At 39.8% G+C, this 14,462-nt stretch overlaps 1 protein-coding gene across 1 annotated transcript in view; it reads right to left on the minus strand.

The window, feature by feature from the left end:
• Positions 1 to 14,462, minus strand: part of DNAH8 (dynein axonemal heavy chain 8) — a 310,177-nt gene that overhangs the window by 100,166 nt on the left and 195,549 nt on the right. The window contains exons 60-66 of the mRNA XM_019549625.1: positions 13,830 to 14,022; positions 13,348 to 13,470; positions 8,659 to 8,789; positions 8,134 to 8,287; positions 6,992 to 7,156; positions 5,299 to 5,525; positions 4,735 to 4,853 (exon numbers count right to left, since the gene is read on the minus strand). Of these exons, the coding sequence (XP_019405170.1) occupies positions 4,735 to 4,853; positions 5,299 to 5,525; positions 6,992 to 7,156; positions 8,134 to 8,287; positions 8,659 to 8,789; positions 13,348 to 13,470; positions 13,830 to 14,022 (1,112 nt within the window). The remainder of the gene's footprint in view (positions 1 to 4,734; positions 4,854 to 5,298; positions 5,526 to 6,991; positions 7,157 to 8,133; positions 8,288 to 8,658; positions 8,790 to 13,347; positions 13,471 to 13,829; positions 14,023 to 14,462) is intronic.

A 14,462-nucleotide genomic window follows, 5' to 3' on the forward strand; every position in this document is an offset into this window, starting at 1 on the left:
ATGAACATGGGCCAACAATGCGAGGTCACGGTTGGCAGGGCTAACCGCACCTTTTCATCCATCCACAGGTGCATCTCTAGCAGGGACAAGGAGGTGATCCTCCCCCTCTATGCAACACTGGTCAGGCCACAGCTGGAGTACTGTGTCGAGTTCTGTGCGTCCCACTTCAGGAGGGATGTGGACAACACTGAGATGGTCCAGAGGAGGGCCACCTGAATGATCCGGAGACAACAGGGCAGACCCTACAGTGAGAGACTGTGGGACCTGAACCTGTTCAGCCTTCACAAGAGAAGGCTGAGGGGGGACCTGGTGACCATCTATAAACTCACTAGGGGGAACTAAAAGGGTTTGGGAGAGACCTTGTTTCCCCTAGCACCCCCTGGCATAACAAGAAATAACGGCCACAAGTTGTTGCAGAGTAGGTTTAGATTAGACATCCGTAAGAACTACTTCACAGTTAGGGTGACTAGGATCTGGAACCAACTTCCAAGGGAAGTGGTGCTGGCTCCTACCCTTAAGAGGAGGCTTGATGCCTACTTAGCTGGGATCATTTGAGTCCAGTTTTTTCTGCTGCCCAGGCAGGGGGTCGGACTTGAAGATCTACAAGATCCCTTCCGACCCTACTTCTATGATTCTATGATTAATTTAATGGGTTAAAATAGGATATGGAGAGGCAGATAAGAAAATAAAGCATCTCAAAGAACTCCAGTTAATGTATCAGTAACTCTTCCCTTTAAATGCTTGTCTATATGTGTATTTTACTCTACTGATTTCCAAACAGAAATCTAACTTGAGATCACGAATTCTCAAAGACTTGTGTGTGGCACCTCATGGCACCCTTAAAAGGATCTCACAGCATGGCTAGGTACCATGGCACCCTGGTTTAGATTCACTGTTCTAATACAGTAGAACCAAGATAATTCATATCCAGGTGAATCACAATATGCTTAATTTACAATTGGTTGCTGAATTAAGAACAAGCCATACATATTTGGTGAAGCTTTTACTTCAAAACAGCACTCTTGCAAATAAACGCCATAGCAACTGGATCACCTCACCAGACCCACACAGCTATTTGATGCAGCATCATAAACAATATTCCCAGAAATTTCATTTCAGTTTCATATTTACAAAATGGCCTTAATAATACATTACCTTACAGGGTAATTCTGAAAATAAATCATACAGTATTTGTGAAGATATTTGTGATGACTGCCTTAATGCAGGAGTAAATTAATAAACCTATGTTCAGAGAGGGGTTTCAACAGCATGCAGTATATAAAACATTGGGCCACACAATGATAAACAAAGATAGATATAGAATATCTGCCAATTAAGTGAACATTATCCTTAATGTGCAATAAATGAAGTAGATGTATCATAGAAAAAATTGCATGTAGTCATGCAATTAAAGACTATATCATAAATCATGACTAAATCATATATCATGAATCATAAGATCATAAGAAAGTAGGGCTGGAAGTAAACTTACAGGTTAGGGACAGAACTTACACATAAACCAGTTTAAGTGATCAGAAACTGGCTTAAATTTGTAATAGAATGGAAGCTTAGTGCACATAAACCAGTTTCAAAATGGCTGAAACTGGTTTAAGATAAACTGGGTTGAATATAGTATCTGACTTAACTGATCTGGCTCAACCAGTTTATGAAACTTCTGTTCTAGTCCCCTTCCTGGTTCAATTAAATCAGAGTCCTCCAGTATCATAGCATTTTGCTGCCCGGGGCTGTGCTGTGCTGTCTGCTCCAGAGAGCAGGGCTGGCCCTACCCCTCTGCTCGCTAGCTGGAGTAGTGAGAGCTGGCTGATGAGAGGGGAGGGGGTGGCAAGCCCAGCTGGAGATGCAGCCCAGTCTGAAAGTGGGAGGGACTGCCCCCTCCAGGCAAAGCCCAGCTGTGGTCTGTGGCCAAGGAAGGGGGTTAAACACCCCTTCCCCTGTTCAAACTAACTGCTGGCTGCAACTGTGAACTACAAATCCCAAAAGCATCTGGAAGCAGGAAGAGGAAATGATGAGCAATGCTGCGGAGTGCTGCTCTTATACTTCTGAACTGCAAATCCAAGACCTCAGGGGCAGCAGGAAGAAGTGAACACACAAACAGAGAGCCATGCTGCAGTGCCTCCAGGCTTCTGGCCTGAGATACTGCAGGCATGTGGCTGCATTTCCTGAATCAAAGGTAAGTGTCTGTTCAACTCTGTTTTAATTTAATTTGTGCAGTTTAAACTAACCTGCAAAGAGTGAATTGATTCAGCCTTGGGCTTTTTGGTTGTCTGTACCTAGCCATGAGGTCTAGTCTAGCCCTGCGCTTAAGGCAGAATTATCCCTGACTAAACCATCCCAGCCAAGTGTCTATTCAACCTACCCTTGACAATTTCCAGGGATAGAGATTCCAAAATTACTCTAGGTAGCCTGCTCCAATGCTTGAGCACCCTCAGAAAGTTCCATCTTCAACCTAAAATTTCCTCTGCAGCAGCTTGAAACCATTGCTTCTACTCCTGTCCCCTACAGCCACTGAGAAAAGCCCATCTCCACCCTCTCCATAATCACCTTTCAGCTATTTGAACATTTTTTTCAAATCGTGTCTTCTTTTCTCCTGACCCTAGTTCTTTCAACTTTTCTTCGTAAGCCTTGCCTCCTAGGCCCCTAATCATTTTTATCACTCTTTGCTATAATCTTTGCAATCTGTGGGACTTAAGAATGGGCACAGTACTCCAGGTGAGGCCAAACAGAGCAGAAAAATCACTTCCATTGATTTGCAAGTGACACTCCTGTTAATACAACCCATTTTACTGTTGGCCTTTTTTGCAATAAGAGCACACTGTTGGCTATTATTCAGCTCATGGCCTCAGGAACTTCTCTGCTGTACTACAGCTTAGCCAATCATTCCTAATCTGTATTTGTGCATGCAATTATTCCATTCCAAATGCAGAACTCTGCACTTGTCCTCACTGAATCTCAGCTCACTGATTTTGAATAATTTTTCCAGTCTATCCAGGTCATTCTGGATCCTAGCCCTCCCCTCCAAAATGCCTGCAGCTCCACCCAAGTTGGTGTCATCTGCAAATTTATTAAGAATCTACTCAATTCCATCATCCATTAATAAAGATGTTAAACAACACTGGACGAAGGACAGAATCCTGGGGAGCCCCACTTGATACCTCCTTCCAACTAGACACTGAGCCACTGAGGACTACTCATTGAGCAAGATGATTCAACTATTTTACACTACTTTAATCAAGTCTTATATTGTTAGCTTGTTAATGAGAATGTCATGGATGAGTGTCATACCTTGATTTTAGCAAGGTTTTTATCACATCCACTGTTCTCCCTCATACACAGAGCCTGTCACCTTATCACAAAAGAAAATCAGGTTGGTCAGGCATGACTCACTCAATTACTCAATTAGTGAATCCATGTTGGCTACTCCTGATTACCTTGTACTCCTTAAGGTGCTTCACAATAGATTATTTGAGGAGCTTTGCAGGTATTGAGGTCAGATCATGCATATACATGCATATAAACAAGGAGATAGATTCAAGTAGCAAAAGCAGCCTCAAATTTGGCCATTTCCAGCTTTGAAGCAGTTCATTGTCATCTTGAATATTCAATTAATGAAGACTGGAATTTTTTTTAAAAAATTGAAAAGAACAAATTTCATTATTGTATTGACAATCCCATGTTCCATCAGCAATATTGAAACCTCTAGATCATGGGTATCAAACTCATCATAACCCACAGGCTGCATGTGGAGCACAAAGCTGGCCAGCAGCTGGACTTGGTGCACAGGCAGGTGTTGCATGACATGTGTAGCACATGCACTGGCTCATTGAATCATGAGTGTATGCCAGACTGCCTCCACGTGCAGCATGCAGGGGTCCGGATGGCACATGCTGCATGTGGGGCCGGCCAGTCCAGGGCATGCAATGTGCAGGTCCAGTCCGAGATTTACACTCAGCACCACAGGCTGGATGATGTGGCTTTGTAGGCTGGATCCACCCCATAAGCCATATCTTTAACATCCCTGCTTAGATCATCCTCACTTGAGGCAAATATTTAACATGGACAATTTCATTCTGAATGGTAAAGTTCTTACAAAGTTACAAGCAAATGAAAACAGAGTCTTGTAATGAGAAATATGGGTCAGTCTTAATAATAAATAGCATTACCTGTTTTAATTATAATAATGAACTTAAGGAAGTTCTTTTATAAACTATTACAGGTATCAGCAGCAGAGGCAGCAAAAGCCTATCACTTTCCTCATACTCTCAACTCCAGCCATATTTAAAATAGTAGGTGAAGTGGTAGGCAAAGCAATATCTTTGCCCTGAAGCCCCACTACTAATGCAGGAACTTCATGAAAAAGTGAGGTAACTTTATGCTGCCTTTTTGAAATCTAAGCCAATTAGAAAGGTGTTATTTCTGGCTATTTTCAACTTGTATTTTCTGTTACAAAAGGTAAACTGAAAATATTAAACATTTTATTTTCTTACAGAGAATGGTCAAATAGATTATTAAACCACTTTTTAATGTTTGTCTGTGCCTTTTTCAGACCAATCAATTTGGCCATATTATGAACACATATTTATACATGTTAAACTTGTAGAATTCTAGTTTGGGCTACTGGATTTATCTTAAATGACCAGTGAATAAGATACCGCACTATAAAAACACATCTGAGATCGCATATGAGAAGTTATCTTTAACCCCTATCCATCATACCTATTTGCATACGTTCAGCTTGTTCATTAATATTTTCTAGCTTATCAGCATAAACTTCTTTATAACCATTTATGAAAGAGAGATAAGATTTGGGTGTAACATGTGCTCTTCTTCGATATCTGAAAGACAGAATATCAATAGCTCTTATTTAATATAGAACAATATCGTGGCTTTCATTTTTTGCTTTAAATATAGGTTTTACAAAGTAGATCTTAATTGTAATGTAATTACTGTTAAAAATATAGGGAAAAAAGCATTTAAATGAAGTAAAAAATCCCAGTATTTCTTTAGAATAACGATGACAATTAAAACTTATGTCCAGTTACCCATAAAAGCTATATTAAAATTTATTCTATCCTTTTCATTCTTATACAGTGAGAAAAAAGGTAACATAGCTGTACTATCCTTGCAATTAGTGTTTATGGACTTTGTGTTTATTGGCATACTACTTTCACTTCTGTAAACTGGGAAAGCTGATTATAACTTCATCTATTACAATGACATAAAACAATTGGTGACAATATTTTGTAGTTATTTAACTATTCCACTTTCATAAAATGTTACCTCTGAAAATAATTATCACAGCTCTCAGAAACTATATCATGGAAGAGGCCCATAGTTTCTACTACACGTGCTTTAACTGAAGTGGAACAGACCATGTTAAATTCTGAAAGAAAATAACTAGCTACAGCAACAAGAGCTTCCTTAGGCCACCGATTAAACCAGTCCATAGTGCAGCCTGATATCAGACCAGGAAATTTCAAAGAACGAGCACGAAACTTCTCGCCTACCTAAAAAGAGTGAAAATTTTAAAACAATGTTTAATATAGAATACCAGATACCAAATACAAGTCTTAAAAATGTTATGCATATAAAAGAATTATCTTAGTTTGGTTTTTGTTAATGTTGTTGTTACCCTTATAACTTTATGCATAGGCTAGGTACAGACATTCAAAAAACCTGAGGCAGAATCAGTTCAATCTACACAGGTTTCTCTAAGGTGCGTAGATTGAATCATGAGTGAAAAGAACACACATTCATTTGTTGATTAGGACAGGCATGCTGATGTCTGCACTGGCCAAGGCCAGAAGGTGGGGGCACTCCTGCATACCTCCCAAAGTGCAACAGATTGCTAAGGGCAGTTGAGTACAGCTGAGCTGGGGCCACCCTGATCAGCTGTCAAACACACAGCTCCAACCCCTACTGCCACTGTGGATCCTCCCCTGTGCCCAGCCCTAGTTTTCCAGGAAAGTCCCAGAGCATGTCATCATGGCAAGTCACCCACTGCTGCTGTCACCCAAGCTACGATGGGAGCTGGCAGAGCTCACTGGAAGTGACAGCTATCAAGATGCACTGGGCAGCCCAGGAGGCTCGTGCCAGGGAGCAGAGACAGGAGCATTCCAAAGAAGAAAGGATCAGGCCCATTTGAGCTCGGCACCATCAGCAGACAAGAGGCCTGATACTTCCTTTTATGGAGTGCTCTTTTCTCCACTGCCCAGTGTAAGGCTCCCAGGCAGCTCAGTGCATTTTTCTGGAGTTCTGCACTAGCAGCAGCTGGCAAAACCTACCAAGGTGCTCACTGCATCTTGCTGGAGCTCAGCACAGCAAGGTCTATGTTAAACCGGGTGCTGCCATTTTAAACCAGTCTATGTGCACTGAACTTCTGTTCTGTTACAGATTAAGCCAGTTTTCAGTCACTTATACCAGTTCATGTGTAATATCTGTACCTGGCTACAGTGTTTACCTTACTGCTGCATCCTATTTTATTTAGCTACCTTGAAATCCTCAATATTATCAACAAAATAAGAAGCAACTACTTCAGATGAGCAGAACCTTAATTTCATTTAAAAGGTAAAGTTTTTCATCTGCTCTGGTATGCTTCAAGGGTTCCTGTTTATCTGCCAAGCAGCAGTGACTTCACAAAAATCTAAAACAATTAAAGAAGCTTCATTTGCTGTTTTATAGCAAAGTTTGCTACTGTTGAAGAAGAAAAACAAGAAAACCCTGAATAGTCTTTGCATATAAAAGATGATTCCACTTTAAACTGTTCTCTCTTTAAATTTTGGCAATTATTAATATTATTTGCACTAGCTCCACCAATTTTAGTATAGATTTTAGTCACATTTTTATTCATCTTTAAAGCTTATGTTTCTGTCTGTAACAATTCCCAAAATTATAAAAGTTGTATGATTACAATATATTTATGAGAGAATCTATTTATGGAAATAAACAAGGTAGTTATAAAAATAAAACTCACAGGAGAAAAGCAGAGAACTACATGCAAATTCTTCTTTGCCCGAGATATAAAATACTCATAAAGATTATCATATGTAGGAGGATTTCGAGGCAGCTCTTTTTTCATCACAGATATTAATCCTTGAGTGATTTCATCCAGTTCATCCCGAGCAAATAAATTAGAAATCTTTAAACAAAATCAAAATTGACATGATAAGAAATTGCATTAAATAATAATGATTACAGTTCATAATTATAATATATCACTGTCTTTCTCTAGTTGGTTTATCTAACATTATGCACAAAAAATTGGTTGATTTAGAAGCTTCTGGGCATGCACAGACACAGAAGAGATCCTGTTTGATGCTGGGGATATGCCTACGTCCTTAGAGGGACTTGATTCATTGAGTGCACTTGGAGCAGAACTTGCTAACTTTGAGCTGAATTCAATACTGTCAAAGACTAGTGCTGGTGGCTGTACCACAATATATCTATGATTAGAGCAATCATCTAGGAAATGGGAGACCTGGGTTTAGCCCTATTGAGTCTAAAGTGATTCGCAACTCCCATTTTTAATAAGAATGTTCTAACCAGTGGGTACAGAATAAGCTAATTAAAGCCATTGCCCACTCCTCCTGTTGATATTGGGCCATTGAGTGCAAAGAGTTAAGGATCACAGGAGTAGAAGCACAGTAAACAAGACAAAGTATGCCATGGTAATTTATGACCGCACTCTGAGTATTACAGTTTGTGCTATGACTGTAATTTCTATTTTTTAAGTAATGACTATGTAACATACAATGCACAGCATGTAAAAGGAGCAAATAAGAGAAGACCATCCCTCCATGGGTGAATGGTTACAGCCCACTGCTAGAAGGAGAAGCCATGGTTTCTTGTCTGTGCTCCAAAGACAAGTACTATACTTTTAAGACTCAAATACACCTTTGCAAAAGCACTGATCTAGATTCAGTTTTGCCCCACCAGACAGTCCCAAGATTTGCAGTATTTGGGATACAGATTCTTGTCTGCCCCATAAACTATTACCAGAATCAATGACAATCAATTAAGGAGGAACCAAGAGTTCTAGTTTTTTGTAAACCAATTAGGAACAAATACTGATGCTTCTGATTGGTAAAATACAGCTTGCTAGTTTGAGGCTCTAACCTCTCCTGAGGACAGCAAATTGTTAAGGTATTCCAGAAAAGCCTCATCTTTTATTTCATTATCAGTGAAAATGAAGGTAATGCCTTTTCCTTCTGCTCCAGCTACTTTATACAGCAGTTTTAAATCATCTGTAAGATTGCTCACATTATATGATCTATGAAAAATAACAGAAATCACAAATTAGCTGAAAATACAATATAGAATTACAGCACTTTCAGATTATAAGATCCACCCACTTTGACCAGGATACATTCCATCTTTCAGTTAGATCAATGGGAAGTCTCAGACCCTGACTTAGGAAAGTACTTAAGCATCAGCTTAAAAGTATTTTTCCAAAAAGGGATATTTTGCCAAATCAAGACCCTAGTGTAAAATCACCTGCAACCAATACTGTATAAGTTGATCACATCATTTTTTTTAATTTACTCCTTTTAAAGTGGTGGCTAAATACGGATTTTTTTTTAAAAAAAAACATTAGTTTCTAGGTGTAAAAAAGGAAAGCAAGAAAAAAAATCGATTTCTTACCTAGTTAAAGTGATCTGAAATATCCTATATCCTGCTATAAAAGAGGCCAACCTTGAAAGACTCTGTTTGCCAGAACCACCAACTCCCACAAGTAAAGCATTTCCACATGCTGTCCGAATTATTCGTGAAATCTATTTTAAAAAATGAAGTTAATCAGTGCTGTTGTATTTGTTTAGTTATAGAAGAGTAACAGAATTAAATATTGGTTATATTTAGGGATGTACCAAAATCACAATGTCACAATTTCCATGGAAAAAGCAAAATCAGGGATTTTCTGCAAAAATCAGAGAAATCTGTGAAAAAGGAGCCCCGCAAAAAAAGCCGAGAAAAGCTGGGCTCTGTATAAAAATAAAAGGGTTTTCTTTTTTTCCTCCTGATTAAGCTAGAATGGCCCTCATGCAGTCTCTCAGCCCTGCAACCTGGGTAGACAGGGACTGGCCTAGCCTTGATTTTTTTTCGCTGCAGCCACAGCCACAGTCACAGCCACCCAACCCATCTGGGCCCGTCACACTGTAAGTGGGTGCTGTGGAAGGTAGGGAATGGGATTGTGGAAAGTGGGGCTGGGCCAGGAAAGCAGAGCTGCGGTGGGGCAAGACAGGGCAGTATAACTGGGTTGTGGTGGGGGGAGTGGGGCTAGGCCAAAAGGAGCAGAGCTAGGCCAAGGCGGGCAGGCAGGGAGGGGGCGCGTGGCTTGGCCAGGGCAGTGGCGTGGCAGTGACCCATCCACATGCATGTGTGGGGCCAGAAGGAGCAGGGTTTGGCCAGGAAAAGCAGAGCCAGGTTGGGGCAGGTGGGCAGTGTCACCTGGCTGGGGAGCAGCAGCATGGTGGCAGCCCATCCCTATGTCTGCAGGGAGTCAGGGGGGACTGTCCCACTCTCTGCCGCCATGTGGGGCTGAGTAGGGAGTGAGGACAGGCTGGGCCAGGGGGCAGTGGCAGCCCATGTGTCTACTGGCTGCTCCAGCCAATCAGAGGCATGGGGGGCAACCATATTTTGCCCATGAAATTGGACCTTGGAGCCACAACAAGTCCGTGAAATTTGGCCCTGGGCTCTGTGATTTGAGTCCATCCCTACATATATTATATTCCAAACTTATTTGGTAGAAGCCCTTTTGACATCTCAGAGATCAGCAGAAGGATTCTTTGTTTTGCAGAGAGCTTTCTGTTCCAGAAAAGTTAGGAGGACCTGATTTCCAAATAAAGCAGTATTACATCCCCCCAAAAGCTATGTGAGACTTGCATGTAGAAACGTGGCATAGATCTTCTAATTCTTGAAGAACATGTGTGATTTCAAAATAAAACATATGTAGAATTTAAGACTGATACCCAATCTACCATGCAGGGCCATCATGCATGAGCTCTCCACATACTCATGGGTAGCACTGCAGGCTGGATGACTGCAGTGGGCTGGATCTGGATATGGGCTGGGGGGGTCAAGCACCCCTGAACTATGCCATTTTGCATCAAATATATTTATGTAGCACTGTGTGTCATACATAAGTAAATAAAGGGCATATGATATTTACTCAAATATAAGATGACCTTGATGACACCCCCAATAATTAGATTCTATATATGGAAAATATATAATTTTGTTACGATTTTCCAGGTGTAGAATCTAATCATTGGGGGTTTGGCTTGAATCTGTTCCCATCCCACCGCTACAGCAGGGAAAATAAAACCATGGCATCAGGTAGTACTCTTTTTGCCTCCCCCAGACTTCTCTCCCCTTGCAGCCCTTTCTCCCCATGCACCCCTCCCCTGCCACACTTATTGTCTGACCACGCTGTCTCTCCCTGAGCACATGGAATTGAAGAGCAAATTGGAAAACACTGAACTTAAACATAGCTGTAGTAATTTGCATATAGTACCCATAAACTTAGTTCATCCAAAATTGATGCATGTTACATTTTTTTGAAACTGCTGCAAATTTTAATACAAATACTCCATAAACACACTTTTAAGGAACACATTGGCATTTACTTATATATAGTACAAACAATTCATGATATTAGTCCAAAGCCAAAAAGCTGAGGATTTACCACATAGTTCATTGGGCTGGGCCCCAGAACAGTCAACAGCATTTCAAGCCATCATGACCCCATACCTCAGTACTGCTCAGTATGTATGTGTATTCCAGACATACCTCCCCCACTCAGAGAGGATCCATGTGCTAATTAGCCTCCCATTCATGACTTGTCACAAGTCTTTGGATCGTCCAAAAATGTATATGTGGAGGCAGCAATGATGAGCATGATGATGCCAGAAAGCAGACAGGAGCAGAGGAGAAGCAGAGGACAGCAGGACCACAACAGCAGGCTGACCCACCAGGATTGGCATGGCAGGAAAATGTGGAAAAGACACTGAGAGAAGCTAGAGAGGAGTGAAGGATGAGGATAAAGACAACTTTAACCAGTGACAGGAGGCAGACAGGATCAACAATGAACAGATACGATATCTTGAAAAAGGTACTGTTTGAGATTTTGGAGGTGCAGGTGGGGCATCTCACCAGTCTGACTACTTTCTTGAACCAAAAGATTTGGGACTTGATTTACTGAGACAGAGAAGGATATGAGATTTTTTGGAAGAAATATGCAGAGAAACATGGAGGGTCATGTCAGTAGAGAAAGTAGGGGACAAACATGTGGACATCAGCAGAAGGACCTATGAAATTTTAAGAAAAGTTCTGGGCACGGATAGGGACAGATACAGTGGAAGTGTTTGAGGAAATAGCAGAAACAGAAGAGACAGGGACAGATTTTGCAAGGGAGGTTGTGATCATATTCTTTGAAAAAGGGGAGAAGGAACTCTTTAAAAACCAGACTGATTATGCCGTCTAATATGAACTATAAGTTAATGGCCAAGATGTTGGCTTTGAGGAGGAGAAAAAACCTCTATCAGATTATACAGGAAAACCAGGTATGCCAAGTACTAGGTAGAAGGATCTCCAAAGAAATCACTGTGATCAGAGGTAAACTGTCTCATGTCCAAGAGAGGCAAAAAAAAAAAAAAAAGGTAAAGCAAACCTAGGTTTAGAAAAAAGTATATGATAGAGTGGATCAAGCTTACATATTTGAGGAGCTAGGAAAATGGGGTTCCCCAAGAAATTAATATGCTGGATAAGTTTATTGTATAGACAAACAGAGTCAAGTCCAAATCCATGGGCACCTATGGATTCTTTAAAATCCATATGGGGTGAGAAAAGGGTGCCCCTGTCACCACTACTATTTGTGTGTGACATGGAACCATTAGCCCAAAGAATAAGAAAACAAAAGGTCATAAGCAGAGTAAAGATACTGGGATCGGGTGAGGTAAAATGTGTAGTATACAGGGATGATATAAATGTTGTAATTAGAGATAGACTTTCAATGGAAAGCGTGCTAAAACATACATCAGAATATGGAAAAGTAGTGGGGGTTAAACTAAATAGATCAAAAAGTATAATGAGAGTGGGGAACTGGAAGAATTTGGAGAAGCTGGGCCATCAAATAAAAGAGAGAGAAATCAGAGTGCTAGGGTTCTTGATGGATGCCAAAAAGAAAAGTAATACAGCATGGAAAAGGATTATGGCAAGGCTATGACAAATATTTTGGTTATAATTCAAAAGGACACTGTCCTTTGCTGGAAAAGTGGCAGTGTTTAAGGCTGTGCTACTGCTGATTATTCTGTATACAGGAATTGTGTTCACTGACATGGTGGCAGATAGCAAAAGTACAGAGGTAAATACGTATGTTCTTCTGGAACGCCAATAGAGAAAGGTTGGCTAGATCTGAACTGTACAAAGTAAGAGAGATGAAGGGATGAGGGCTGCCAGACTTGAGATTGTTCATCTATGAGAAATATGTAAGCGAGATATGCAAGGCTTATAGTTGGTTTGCATTACTGAGCACATGCTGCTTTTGGCCACAGTTTAAAAATAGACAATGTATTTAATGAAGCTTCTTTATATACAAATATAAAATGAGGGGCTTTTCCCACCTCCATGCTGATTGGAGGGGAAAAAAAAAAAATCTCATGTGGCATTCCAGTAAATACAGTATTATCATAACATACAGAGGTGGGAAGGCAGACTCACTCAAGTCAAAGAAGCCAGGTAGCCCTGCCAGTTACAGAACACTTCAATATTCCATCTTGTGTAACGTGTTGAAAGGAACCATTTTCTTTTTTATACAACCTAAGGCTTGGCAATTTTTGCTGCTGACAAAGCATTAAAGCAGTCACTTATCATTATCTTATCACTTACCATTATCTTCTAATATATCTGCCACTGATGCTTCCTTTGATACAGTTATTTCTGAATGACTTCCCCACACATATACCTTTACATTAACTTAAAAGGCATTCCATATTCCATTCTTCACTGATTATTCTATCCTTTTTTAAACCTCATAGGTATTACTCATGTATATCTTGACATCAACGTTTAACTTTAAAAACTTACATTTCCAAGACAATGTAAACTAGGAAGCATGTTACATCCACCCTATAACTCATATACAAGCCTGGCTTCTATATCAAGGTGTCTGTATCCTATTCCTTCCTTCTAAGAGGATTTAGGTGTGCACACAATTACATTCTGTACAATATCTGATAGACTATTTGAATTCAGATTGCCATTCTAGTTCTGTAGTACAGGCGACTCATGAGTTTTATTCATCTAAACAAAATATGTTAAAAAAAACCCATCAACCTTAACAAGATGAGTCATTGCATCTTTAAAAAACACCAGATCGAGAAATGATCCCCTGATGCATTCATTGTAACTTTTTTGGTACGCTTGAAGTCTTTCGCACAGAAATTCAAAAGTGGGAATCTGAAAGAGAAAAAGTTAATTTTCATACATTAATTTAAGACTTTTGTGTATTTATTTCTCAGGTTTTAAAATTGTTTGGAGACTCCTCAGTGCTGTCTTAAAATGCAAGTAACTGTCCACAAAGAAACACAACATTGTTTCAATGGGTTCAACTAGGGAGAGTCATATATGTCTCTGACAGTGGAGAACGAACTACATTGATAAGGTAGATTCCTTACCACATTTTAAGACTTTTTAAAAATGTGGATAAAATGACTGACCTGACAAATCTAGAAATGTATTCCCCAGAAATTCAGCACGTTTAGTAAAATTTCCATATAATGTGAACTCAGCAATATGCCACATGTAAAATAAAATACCTCTTCATACATTTTTGGTGCTTCAAATACAAAATCTTCAGGTTCTTCTCCAGTGGGTTCAGGCATTTCCCGTAAAAAATCTACAAAATATGGTTCATTCTGGAGAACTGATTCTAATCCTGCACCCACACATTCCTCAACTGCTCGAGAAATGGTTTTATCAAACCAAGCTACGTCTTCAGCAGTAATAAATCTACAAGATACAGATTAGTACAATTTAAAAATTGAAAGATTTTTAATTAAACACACGTAAAAATATTTAATAAAATACAGAACAGACAAATCAAAAAGCATTTAATGAATTATAAATTATAGCTACAAAAGTGTAAGTGCTCTCATGTTTCACATGTACAAGAGTCATAGCCATTCAATATATTGTACAGGCATACCTCGGAGATATTGCGGGTTCGGTTCCAGACCACCGCAATAAAGCGAATATGGCAATAAAGTGAGTCACACGAATTTTTTGTTTTCCCGGTGCATATAAAAGTTATGTTTACACTATACTGTAGTCTATTAAGTGTGCAATATCCTTATGTTAATTAAAAAATACTTTATTGCTAAAAAATGCTAACCATCATCTGAGCCTTCAGCGAGTCGTAATCTTTTTGCTGGTGGAGGGTCTTGCCTCGA

The sequence above is a fragment of the Crocodylus porosus genome, unplaced genomic scaffold (assembly GCF_001723895.1).
Source record: "Crocodylus porosus isolate Cpor-Errol unplaced genomic scaffold, CroPor_comp1, whole genome shotgun sequence".
Classification (NCBI taxonomy): Eukaryota; Metazoa; Chordata; order Crocodylia; family Crocodylidae; genus Crocodylus; species Crocodylus porosus.